Below are 12,250 nucleotides of genomic sequence, written 5' to 3'. Positions count from 1 at the left end.
TGTCTAAGATCCATTTATCTACCCACACGCTTGTGTTCTGGCCATCTCCAATGGTCTTCATGAGACCTCTTTCAAGAAGTTCTCGGCCGAATAAAATACTTCTCCATGCATAAGAGGGTCTATAGCCAATCTTAGCTTCCAAGAAACTCTTATTCGAGAAATATTTAGCCTTGTATACTCTAGAGAGCAGTGACTGCGGGTCATCAAGGAGGCGCCAAGCTTGCTTCGCTAGGAGTGCTTGGTTAAAACGACCTATATCTCTAAACCCCAAGCCACCATTTGTCTTAGACTTGCAGATTTTTTCCCAAGAAACCCAATGCATCTTATGTTTGTCTTCACTTGCATTCCACCAAAAGCTTGACATCGCACTTGTAATTTGCTGACATTGATACTTAGTCAATCGAAAACAAGACATAGCATAGACCGGTAATGCTAAAGCCACAGATTTAATAAGAACTTCCTTCCCTCCCAATGAAAGAGTTTTCTCATACCATCCACTTAATCTTGATTTCAAGCGATCACTAATATACCCAAGAAGTGCGCTCTTTGATCCACTAAAGCATTCCGGGAGACCTAGGTATTTACCAGTACCACCTTCCTGCTCAATACTGGTAAAATCACGTATGAGCTGCTTCATATATGGGTCAAGCTTCCTCCCAAACGTTATAGCAGATTTATTAAAATTGATCATTTGCCCTGATGCTTTTTCGTAGAGTAAGAGACAGCGCTTAAATTCAGAGCATTCTTTGAAGGTAGCTTGGCAAAGAAACAAACTGTCATCCGCAAATAGAAGGTGTTGTATCGACGGGCAACTTGGTGATAGACGCATTCCTGTTAATCGGCCTTCAAGTTCAGACTTATTCATTATATGTACTAACGCTTCAGCACATAGAATGAAAAGAAATGGTGAAAGCGGGTCTCCTTGACGGATACCTCTTTCTGGTTTAATACAACCATAAGAGGAGCCATTGAGGAGTACCGAATAGGAGACCGATTTAACGCAGCTCATTATCCATTGTATCCAGGTAATATTAAAGCCAAGCCGGAGAAGCAACTCTTCTAAGAAATTCCATTCCACTCTATCATAAGCCTTTGACATATCGGTTTTGATGGCTATGAAATCCTCGTCACAATGTGCATTTGTTTTCAACGCATGGATCATTTCGTGGGCTAGTAGGATATTATCAGAGATGAGTCTTCCAGAAAAAAAGGCGCCTTGAGTTGCTGAGATTAAACTAGGTAGAAAAACCTTAAGGCGCGCACATAAAACCTTCGATACAATCTTATAAATCACCGAACATAAGCTTATAGGCCGTAAATCAGTCATTCTTGAAGGATTAACCTTTTTTGGGATCAAACAAATCTGTGTAAAGTTCCATTCAGATGGAAGTATACCAGATTGAAAAAATTGTTGCACCTCTTCAACCACTTGCGGGCCAACAATGTCCCAATATGTTTGATAAAAATGAGCTGACATGCCATCCGCCCCAGGAGTACTGTCTCCTCTAATACTAAATACTGCTTTCTTGATTTCTTCACTTGTCACCGGTTTGGTTAAATCTCTGTTCATACTCTCCGTAACTCTTGGTGTCATGCCATCCAAGGCTTCCAAAATAAGAGCCGGGTTAGAGCTTGCGAACATTTTCCTAAAATACTCAACCGCTATCTCTCCTTTTGATCCCTCCGTGAACTGCTCCGTATCATTGTCATCAAATAAGGAGAGAATCCGGTTCTGTACTCGTCTTCTTTGAACACTTCCATGGAAAAATTTTGTGTTCCGGTCACCATCCCGCAGCCATTTTTCCTTACTACGAAGTTTCCAATACAACTCTTCTTCCCTGTAAGCCTCAGCTAAACTCCACTTAAGCGATCGCATTAAACCGTGATGGGGCTGCAGCTTCATACCTTCGTTATCTAACTGATTCCGGAGGTGTTTAATTTTGTCCTTAGAGTTTTGAGAAGAGTTGCGTTTCCATTTCGAGATGAGCTTCCTACATTCGGAGATGCGATGCAAAACATCGTTCTGGCCTACATTGCCTTCCTTATTCCATCCTTCTTTTATTATATTTAAGAGGTCCGGTTTAGACGTCCATCTTTTATCAAACATAAACCGGCCCGTTCTAGAAATATTTTCACTCACAAATCTGAGAAATAAAGGACGGTGATCTGACCCGATACGCTCTAGGAATTCAGCTTGAACCCGTGGGAATAGGTGAAACCAAGCTTCATTTCCAAGTGCTCTATCCAAACAACATTGTACCCATTGATTATTGCGATCTCCAGCCCATGAGAACTTATTACCAATACTTGGAACCTCCCGTAGACGACAATCATTTATCATATTCCGAAAAGGAAAGAATGATGATTCCGCCCGTGCTGGTCCACCAAGTTTTTCTGTGTTATTAAGAATTTCATTCAAATCTCCCAACACCAACCAAGGATCATCTCTAGAAACTCCAATATCAATTAAACTATTCCATACTCCTTGTCTTAAATGAGAAGCAGGATCACCATAGACACAAGAAACAAAAAAATGTTGTGATCCAAGCTTAACTCGTACATCAATGATCCTATGATCCGAACTAATAACGTCAACTTCATACGCCGTCTTCCAAAATAGTGCTAATCCACCACTTAAGCCGATAGGATCGACAATATAAGAGTGTTCATAGCCCATCCATTGTTGAATCTTCTTCACGTGATTGCTGGAGTTTTTGGTCTCCAGGAGGAACAAGAAATCCGGAAAATGCTCACGCCGCATTTCCTTCAAGGTAGGAATTGTCAAAGTGCCCCCCAAGCCTTGACAATTCCAGCTCATAAAACTCATACTTGCTGCGGCGGTTCCTCATTCGGAACCACCTTAACTTCATCGCACTTGGCGAGTTTTGATGAGTTTGCGGCTTCATCAGTAGCCTTTCGCTTGTACACCATGGTTACTTCAGTCTTCTTTCCTTCTTGAGATACTAATTGACCTGAGGCCTTTGCACGAGCTTGAGCCTTCCTCTTCCATTGATTAGGACGCCTCCTAGTCTTAGTAAGTTTAGCTTTGGTTCCGGATGGGCTAGGTGCAGAACCAGCCCGAAACACCGTAGAACCGCAAGAATTCTCGGAGGCCGTAGTATAGGAATTGGAAGCAGAATGTCTTGCTACTGATTCATTGTCTTGTTTCTTTCCAGTGGCATCCACTCGAGTTGAGCTCACAATAGCTATTGAGTTGTTGCTTGAATGTTGAAAATCAAACACTAAACCTTTCCCTTTATTCATGTCAGTTGTAACCCGTGCAGGAGCTTCCAACCGTAGAAGAGTCTTTTGACCTTGAATATCATTCTCGAGACCCCAAACTGATTGGCGGACTCTCTCAATTCGAATCTTCTTCTCCTGTTGATCAACAACCGATAAATACTGCCTCATCTCATCAAGCACTTCCTTAGCGATTTTTGGTTTCCCCGATACTAGATCAATTCCAACATCATCATCTGTGAGCACTCCAAACAAGGGATCATCTTTGCTGATTTTAGGAATTAAGCGACTCGGAATAATGTTCGCAGCCTTAACTTCACCCGTAGCAATTACTTGCCGGTTTGAAGGATTAAAAGGACATCGTTCCTTGTCATGAGTAAGGCGCAAACATTGGTAACATCTCTTCCTGATTCGTTCATACTCGATTCCAATGCTCACTATCTCCCCCGTCGGGAGTTGGAGATCCCTGCAGTTCTTCAATGGTCTGTTAATGTCAAACAGAACACGTACCCGGACATAACCTCTGCTTCTCGGCTTCAGGGGATCAAAGGCCACATCTGTTACTTGGCCGATGTGTTCAGCAAAATCTTTGATTGTTTCTTCAGTATTATAGTTAATCGGAATGTTTCGTAACCTGATCCAAATCGGAATGATCTTTAGGTAATCATCCGGCGGGTTCTCAATCCATCTCTCCAAAGTCATACTCCAGTCATTAAAGGTCCAAGCTCCGGCTTCTAGAATCGTCAACAAGTCTGATTCTGAATCAAAGATGAACTGGAATTTGTCGTTTGGTAGAGCGATACCTCTTGCTCTGTTATTAACTCGCCACAGACGTGGCATCTCATGTATCAAACTTGACATCTTTTGATTTTCGGGACATAGAAGCTTTCCTATGATACTGCATCCATTCCGCACCGTAGAGCTATACTTAGGGTGGTTTTTCAGAACTATTGGTTTGTCATCTTCCAGTGTCATCTCTTGTAAGGCTTTGTCCAAGGCAAACTCCATACGTAAGACACACGCAGACTAAAATTCTCCTCTGTAGCTACTTCAAAAATCAAGGGTTTGAAGGTTTGAAGCAAGCTGCGGCGGAGATTGTCAAAAGTAGATTAAAAACCTCCAACGAAGGTGAATATTCCTTAAAAATACGACTCTAACAAGAAGATCTTCCCAAAATCCGGCGAAAAATGGAAATATTCCCAGTGACTTAAGCCTTATGTGACTAAGGTTGAAACCCTCTAACTCGTCTAGAGGTGCCTAAGCAAAAACCCTGATTTAAGGATTTTAAATATAATCTGGAATATACCAAATTGTATTTTCTTCTTATCAAAATAAAATTTTATATTGTCATTATTTGCTTCGGACTCTGATTTATAGACACGTGTAAAAATTAATGTACTCCAATTACTTTTAAGAATTTTAGTTTATTATATAATTTTTTTACATGTAATAAAATCTAATAGATAGAAATAACACGTGCCACACGATCATACAAATTACCAAATTTAAAAACCAAAGTTTATATAAAAAATATATATATCTAGATTCAATATACATATATATATATATATATAACTATCTTTGAAAAGATTAGTAAAATCGATCATATACATTATACAATACATATTATATGGTATTATATCGTAGAATTATTGAATATATATATTAATATGTGAAAACTTGCAAAATGCATGGACAAATGACATTTTATTCAAATTTTAAAAGTTTGAAATTACTCAATAGAGAGAGAAAATACTCAATCTGTCACTAACATCTCATTAAGATAACTAAAACCACTCAAAACCTAAGAACAATCGCTTCTACCTCTTTGAGTGGTTGCTTCCATGCTTAAACGCTCTCTTCGAGTTTAATTTATATAATTTTGAGTGTCGGATGATATTTGTAAGGCACAACACCAGTACCTTAATGACCTCGATCACCTCTTTCATGGTGTATGTTCATCTATTTCCCAATGGTGCAAACAAGCGACAGCTAAATTCTTACACAAATTATTTGACGCTAGAAAGAATGGAGTATTAATGTCAAATAATATGGAATAGAATATATTATTGAGTTGTGAACAACATGAAAATACAAGATACATATATATATATATAGTGTCAACATTAACATAATGCTAACATCCATATAATGTAAACTTTCCTAAACACATAAGTAAATAGCTTGTACAAGAGGTAATATAGAGATCTAGAATATTCTTCGGTTTGGGCTTCACTTCATAATGGACTTTAACGGTCAATATTACTTGCTCCGCAAGATACACATCTTGCGTATCTCCAATACTCCCCCGCACGACAAAGGTGAGACGCGAAACGCAAAATATGCAATCACAAAGCGGAACACCTATGTCGTGGACATCATGCCGAGGACGGACAAATCATGTCAACAGACTTCTCAGGGTATAAACTTCAATCTTCAAAAAAGAGGGTGAAACTTCAGCTCGTCTTTGGTTTTGGTAAAAGGGAATAACAACATCCCGTGGGCACAAATCCTGCAACTCCACAAATAATCGTCCTATCTCGGACAGTTCACAAACCGGACTAAAAAAAATGACCTAAAACATGAGCGTTCCAAACAACTCCCCCGTAATATTAAAACCATAATCAAACTTCCCCATAATAAAAGAAACCAAAAACATGAAAAAAATAATAACCCGTGAAAACCCATTCCTTAAACATGTTTTCAATAGAATCTCCAAAATCATTCTTGCATCCAACCAAATAAAATTTTAACGTTGATCCACAAAGATCGACTGCTCTGATACCATGTCAAAATAATATGGAATAGAATATATTATTGAGTTGTCTCCAATATAAAAATACAAGATACATATATATAGTGTCAACATTAACATAATGCTAACATCCATATAATGTAAACCTTCCTAAACACATAAGTAAATAGCTTGTACAAGAAGTAATATAAACATCTAGAATATTCTTCGGTTTGAGCTTCACTTCATAATAGACTTTAACGGTCCATATTACTTGGTCCGCAAGATACACATCTTGCGTATCTCCAATAATTAAGATAATATATACTACACCGCATGTCACCAAACGAGAATTCTATAATTCTCATTAGAAATTCACCATCTATGGAAGCTTCTGAACACATATCAAAGTAAATTTCCCGCGTTAGTAATCTGGAAGGCCTCTTGTTTGACATACACAAGAGTAGCGCATTCGATGTAGAAGATTCATATCAATCCAAATATGTAAAGTGTATTTTTGTATTAATGTCGGTATACCTAGGCTGCAAGTATTCTCTGTGTATATATGAGCTTGGATTGATCTTAATAATATCATCGCATTCTCTATATTCGACACCATCATATATGAGACAAGTACAAAACAGGATGCGAGGGTCACACCTATCAAGATAGTATATAGTATGGATGCCATCCTCACGTTGACTTATCAGACCAAATTTCTCTGGTAATGTGCTCTAGACTCTCTAGTTGCACCAAACCTACGATCTATGTAGTCCATGAGAACAGTTGACAAGTGTCCAACCCATTTACCGATCGAGAGACTCAATAACTAAAATAATAAATTTTATAAATACATGTGACTAAAAAAATATATATCATTGTATGTATACAAATATAGATTGGAAAAAACATTATACTTTTAAGAGTTTGTATATTTTTCAAAGACTCATGACTCATGAGTCTTTTAAGAGTATATTTTTTCAAAAAACATTATACTATTAAGCAATTATGATGAGTCTTTTAGTAAGAGTACGGCAGAGTCTTTACTCTTTACTATGGGAGGTTGGGTGTTTGAATTTCATTTATAGAAAATTCTACAAGCATTTATGAAGAGTCTATTAATAATAGTACGAAGTCTTGTTATAAGAGTTATGTAAATTGGAAAATAAGCAAACCTATGGGACATGGCGAAACCACAGCTTTAAATTAGTTACAGCGTTTGCATTTAACATTTCGCAATTACAGCTCTTGCTCTCAATCTCCTGAAACCTCCAACCAGCAAAACCAATGGTTTTAGTTAATGTTCATTCCGATGGACAACCAATTATCATCAACAAAGACATGTTAACTTGGTACTTGCTCAGCCTCAAGCTCCGCCAAAAATTCCAAACCAAAAACCAACACTCGGAACCGGTTCAAGATCAGAATCTCCACGGTTTATCCGAGATTCCGGTTCAAGACCAAAACTTTCAGAACCACAAACAGACTCATTCCGAGTCCGGTAAGGAGGTGGTAGAAGAGAGGCCAGGAGATACCACAGGAGAAGACAGTTGGGTGATCTCAATAAGAGACAAGGTCGAGCAAGCACATAGAGACGACGACACAGCAATTTGGGGAAAGCTCTGCATCTACAGAGTTCCACATTACCTGAAAGAGAACGACAAGAAGTCGTACTTCCCTCAGACCGTTTCGCTTGGTCCGTACCACCATGGTAAAAAGCGTCTCCGGCCTATGGAGCGCCACAAGTGGCGCGCGGTCAATAAGGTCCTGAAACGTTTAAAGCAGCGCATAGAAATGTATACTAATGCCATGAGAGAGCTTGAAGAGAAGGCTCGTGCTTGCTATGAAGGTCCCATTAGTTTGAGCAGTAATGAATTCACTGAAATGCTTGTTCTTGATGGCTGTTTTGTTCTCGAGCTCTTCAGGGGAACTGTTGAAGGATTTACCGAAATAGGGTAAGCGTTTCTGGTTTTTTCCGGTTATCTAATATACCTGCTAAACCGGTAATCTATATAGTTGATTATTTTTTCTGTGCTGAGTAGATATGCGCGCAACGATCCGGTTTTCGCAATGCGAGGATTGATGCATTCGATTCAACGAGACATGATAATGCTGGAAAATCAACTTCCTCTGTTCGTTCTCGACCGGTTGCTAGAGTTACAGCTTGGTACACAGAACCAAACCGGTATAGTGGCACATGTAGCTGTTAAGTTCTTTGACCCGCTAATGCCAACGGGAGAGGCGTTAACCAAACCGGACCAGTCAAAGCTCATGAACTGGCTGGAAAAATCCTTGGACACACTTGGTGACAAGGGCGAGTTGCACTGTTTGGATGTTTTCCGTCGAAGTCTACTTCACTCTAGTCCTACACCGAATACAAGATCTCTACTAAAGAGATTAACTAGAAATACGCGAGTGGTGGACAAGCGACAACAACAAATGGTACATTGCGTGACGGAACTAAGGGAAGCTGGTGTGAAGTTCAGGAAAAGGAAAACCGACCGGTTTTGGGATATTGAATTCAAAAATGGTTATCTAGAAATACCCAAACTACTAATCCATGATGGTAAGCTTTCTAAATTATTCTCTTTTCTTTCCTACTTTTTATTCCTTAACCATATGTTTGTATCTATATGTTGGAATTGAACCTTTGATTAAACCTGCAGAAGAAGAAGAAGCTTCAGCGAGAAGAAGAAGTGCTCATAGAGCAAAGGCAAAGGAAGAAGAAGAAGAAGTCGTGACAAGGTCAACGACACATAGAGAAGAAGGAGCAAAGTCAACAAGAAGAAAGGTGTTGGGCTTTGTGTGGTTTGGTCCTAAGAAGACTAATGGGCTACGTTTTTGGTTAAGGCCTAAATTAAAGGAAGTGTGTTTTGTTAGTTAAAGTGCTAGCTAAAGATTAGAGTTGTGTTGTGTAAGAGTTGTTGGTTAACCTTGCTTGTGAGCTTGGTTATAAGCTTAGGTAATGATGTCTAGAAGTAAGGTCTAGGTCTAAGTAGAAGTATGGTTGCAAATGTGTGTGGTCAGTAGAAAAACCACTATATCTATGTGTGTGTGTCTTATAAGAAAAGTATCCTTTGATCCAATAAACAAGATGTAGACAATTAATTGTTTCTCTCTTCTCTCTTACTAAACGTTTGTGTAACAATCAAAGAGAGTAAAGAGAGAACAAGGTAATCTCTGTTTCAACAACAAAAGAAACAGAGAGATACTAAAGAGAGTGTGAGAGATGGTGAACCTCTAAAGGTTAAATAGAGGAAGAACCTAAAAATGCAACATGGTATCAGAGCTTACTTGATCTTGGAGCCTTTCCAAGGAAGAAGAAGAAAAAGCTGTGAGGAAGATGGAGACAGCCATCAACAAAGAAGAAAGCTGGCCGTAAGAAGAAGACGGCAAAGATGAAGAGATGATGCAGCCCGAGAAGCTGCTGTAAGTGAGACGGCAAAGAAGCCGTAGAAGAAGAAGAAGAAGAGAGTGAGACCTTGAGTGGACCTGAGCTCAAGGCAAGAGATTTAAATCTTGAGTGGACCTGTGCTCAAGACAAAAGAAGAGAAGAGCCTGCACAAGAAAGAGAAGTGTAAGGCTGAGGGAAAAGAAGAGCAAAGCTGAGATTATGTCGGAAAAGAAGAGAAGGAAAGAGATGTGGTGACAAAAAAAAAAAAGAGCACCACCAACCTACACTAACTATTTCACACCGTACCTTAGAGAAGGAGGGCTTCAGGTGCATCCAAGTAGACGTGGAGATCTTCTGGAAGAAGCAATGAAGACAACGGTGTGGAGATGGTGTTGTGAAAGGTGATGAATTCAATCCTTCTTCGACATTGTATTGGTGAAGCTTGAAGATGCTTGTTGAGGCTGAGAATCCGAGTGGTTCATAAGCTGAAACGAGAAGGAGAAAGAGAAGCCAAGGTTAGAGAAAGACCAAAGCCAACGGTTCAAGGAGTCAAACAAACCAAGTCCGAGAAAGCGGAGGTTGATGATTCAAAAGCCTAACAAGCTAAGGTTAGAGAAAAACCGAGGTGGAGATTCAAAGAACCAAACGACTAAGGCAAAGAAAGCAAGGATGAAACTCATGGAGAAACCTAAGAGACTACGGTAAGAGAAGCCGGGTGATGGTGCCAGAGTCAAAAGTCCAAGGCTAAAGCTAAGGTGATGGTTCGGAGAATCGAAAAAAAAAAAAAGAGAGAGAACAAGGCTGGTGATCACAGTTGACACCAAGCAAAGAAGAAGCTCACCACAGTGGGAGCTGAAGCCGGTTGCAACGTCAGCCGAGCAAGAGACGTGAGAAGAGCTCACGGAGAAAACTTGGAGGAGACATGAAGCGGAAGAGCTGAAATCTTTCCTGCAAAGAAAAGTTTTTGGTCAGAAATTGATCAAAGAAACAGAGGAAATTGCGAAGAAAACTAGCCAAGAGATGGCAAAGATATTCGCACAAAAAAATGAAAGAAAAGGGTTGGATCCATGGAGATTCAGCTTAAGAGGGAGAAGAGCAAACTTACGGAAGTGGTGGTTGAAGACGGCGGAAGTGACTGGTGATCGGTGAGAGTTGTGACCTCTAGCTGTCGTCGGAGAAGCTAAGAACCACAGATATAGAAAGAAGCTCGATTAAGAAGAATCGAAGCAAGAGGAAGATGATGAAGAAAAAGCAAGGAGCAATGGGATTAAAATCCCTAAATTGAAATTGGGGTTTTAATCAAAGGGTTCAAGAGGGAGTGTTGGAATTGAACCTTTGATTAAACCTGCAGAAGAAGAAGAAGCTTCAGCGAGAAGAAGAAGTGCTCATAGAGCAAAGGCAAAGGAAGAAGAAGAAGAAGTCGTGACAAGGTCAACGACACATAGAGAAGAAGGAGCAAAGTCAACAAGAAGAAAGGTGTTGGGCTTTGTGTGGTTTGGTCCTAAAAAGACTAATGGGCTACGTTTTTGGTTAAGGCCTAAATTAAAGGAAGTGTGTTTTGTTAGTTAAAGTGCTAGCTAAAGATTAGAGTTGTGTTGTGTAAGAGTTGTTGGTTAACCTTGCTTGTGAGCTTGGTTATAAGCTTAGGTAATGATGTCTAGAAGTAAGGTCTAGGTCTAAGTAGAAGTATGGTTGCAAATGTGTGTGGTCAGTAGAAAAACCACTATATCTATGTGTGTGTGTCTTATAAGAAAAGTATCCTTTGATCCAATAAACAAGATGTAGACAATTAATTGTTTCTCTCTTCTCTCTTACTAAACGTTTGTGTAACAATCAAAGAGAGTAAAGAGAGAACAAGGTAATCTCTGTTTCAACAACAAAAGAAACAGAGAGATACTAAAGAGAGTGTGAGAGATGGTGAACATCTAAAGGTTAAATAGAGGAAGAACCTAAAAATGCAACACTATAGAACCCCTAAATTCCATAAACTTACATATCCCTTCATGTTTTTTTTTTTGTAGGTACTAAGTCTCTCTTCTCAAATCTTATAGCTTTTGAGCAGTGTCATATTGAGTCGAGCAACCACATAACATCCTACATAATTTTCATGGATAATCTAATAAACGCTTCTGAAGATGTTAGCTACTTGCATTATTGTGGTATCATCGAGCATTGGCTTGGTAGTGATTCTGAAGTTGCGGATTTGTTCAACCGGCTATGTCAAGAAGTGGTTTTCGATCCGAAAGATAGTCATCTATCTCGACTGTCTGGTGATGTAAACCGTTATTACAATCGTAAGTGGAATGTTTTGAAGGCTACCTTGACGCACAAGTACTTCAACAATCCTTGGGCATATTTTTCTTTTTCTGCTGCAGTTATTTTGCTACTTCTCACATTATGTCAGAGTTTCTACGCTGTGTATGCTTATTATAAGCCAAATTCTAAACTTTAGTCGTTTTTTTCCTTCAATTTGGAATGTTTGTAGTTTCTTGTTTTTCAACATTTTCTATGTTTTCTATTTAGAATTTTGCATTGTAACAATTGGGTTTTAGAATAATTATGTTGTTGCAAAGCAATTTTAATAAGGTTGATTTTGGTCGCTAAGTATATTAATAATTGGGATATGGTTTTATTAGGGGTGTCAACTAATCCAACCCAACCCTTATGCAAATGGGTTGGAGCTATATAAATGTATACCCAAACCCCTTAATCTATTGGTCAAACTCAAATGGATTGATTATTCCATGTAAAATCCTTATAATAAATCCTTTATTATGTTTTTTTTTTTTTAATCTAGAATGATGATTTTTCACTGAGATTCACACTTTATTCCTCAGATAAATTTTATTTACTTTAAAGTTTTCAAATCATGGCATACTATA

General features: G+C 38.9%; 1 protein-coding gene and 1 long non-coding RNA gene across 3 annotated transcripts; one reads left to right on the top strand and one right to left on the bottom strand.

Moving 5' to 3' along the window:
* The first annotated feature begins 7,046 nt into the window (after positions 1-7,046).
* LOC9313801 (UPF0481 protein At3g47200) lies at positions 7,047-11,953 on the top strand. Of its 2 annotated transcripts, none has more exons than XM_002877687.2 (3): positions 7,047-7,929; positions 8,017-8,540; positions 11,390-11,953. In XM_002877687.2, the coding sequence occupies exons 1-3, from the start codon at positions 7,262-7,264 to the stop codon at positions 11,818-11,820; spliced, it is 1,623 nt and encodes a 540-aa protein (XP_002877733.1). In that variant the 5' UTR covers positions 7,047-7,261; the 3' UTR covers positions 11,821-11,953. The 2 variants fall into 2 exon arrangements, with proteins under 2 accessions (XP_002877733.1, XP_020882472.1); XM_021026813.1 differs by lacking the exon at positions 11,390-11,953 and adding an exon at positions 8,641-9,082.
* LOC110228714 lies at positions 9,037-10,310 on the bottom strand. The gene is made up of 4 exons (XR_002332225.1): positions 10,210-10,310; positions 9,675-9,853; positions 9,456-9,532; positions 9,037-9,281 (listed from the first exon to the last, which is right to left on the bottom strand). It is a non-coding gene; the product is annotated as an uncharacterized LOC110228714 (long non-coding RNA).
* Positions 11,954-12,250: the final 297 nt, after the last annotated feature.

Source organism: Arabidopsis lyrata (assembly GCF_000004255.2).
Source record: "Arabidopsis lyrata subsp. lyrata unplaced genomic scaffold ARALYscaffold_5, whole genome shotgun sequence".
In the NCBI taxonomy this organism is placed as follows: domain Eukaryota; kingdom Viridiplantae; phylum Streptophyta; class Magnoliopsida; order Brassicales; family Brassicaceae; genus Arabidopsis; species Arabidopsis lyrata.
Note: the sequence above shows the minus strand (reverse complement) of the source record. Positions and strands in the feature narration are given on the sequence as shown.

What these genes read in the sequence shown, in the direction of transcription:
- LOC9313801 (XM_002877687.2), top strand. Translation starts at nt 7,262, where the DNA reads ATGGTTTTAGTTAATGTTCATTCCGATGGACAACCAATTATCATCAAC. An exon ending in GAAGGATTTACCGAAATAGG is followed by an intron (nt 7,930 to 8,016) that starts GTAAGCGTTTCT and finishes TGTGCTGAGTAG; the next exon opens with ATATGCGCGCAACGATCCGG. An exon ending in CAAACTACTAATCCATGATG is followed by an intron (nt 8,541 to 11,389) that starts GTAAGCTTTCTA and finishes TTTTTTTTGTAG; the next exon opens with GTACTAAGTCTCTCTTCTCA.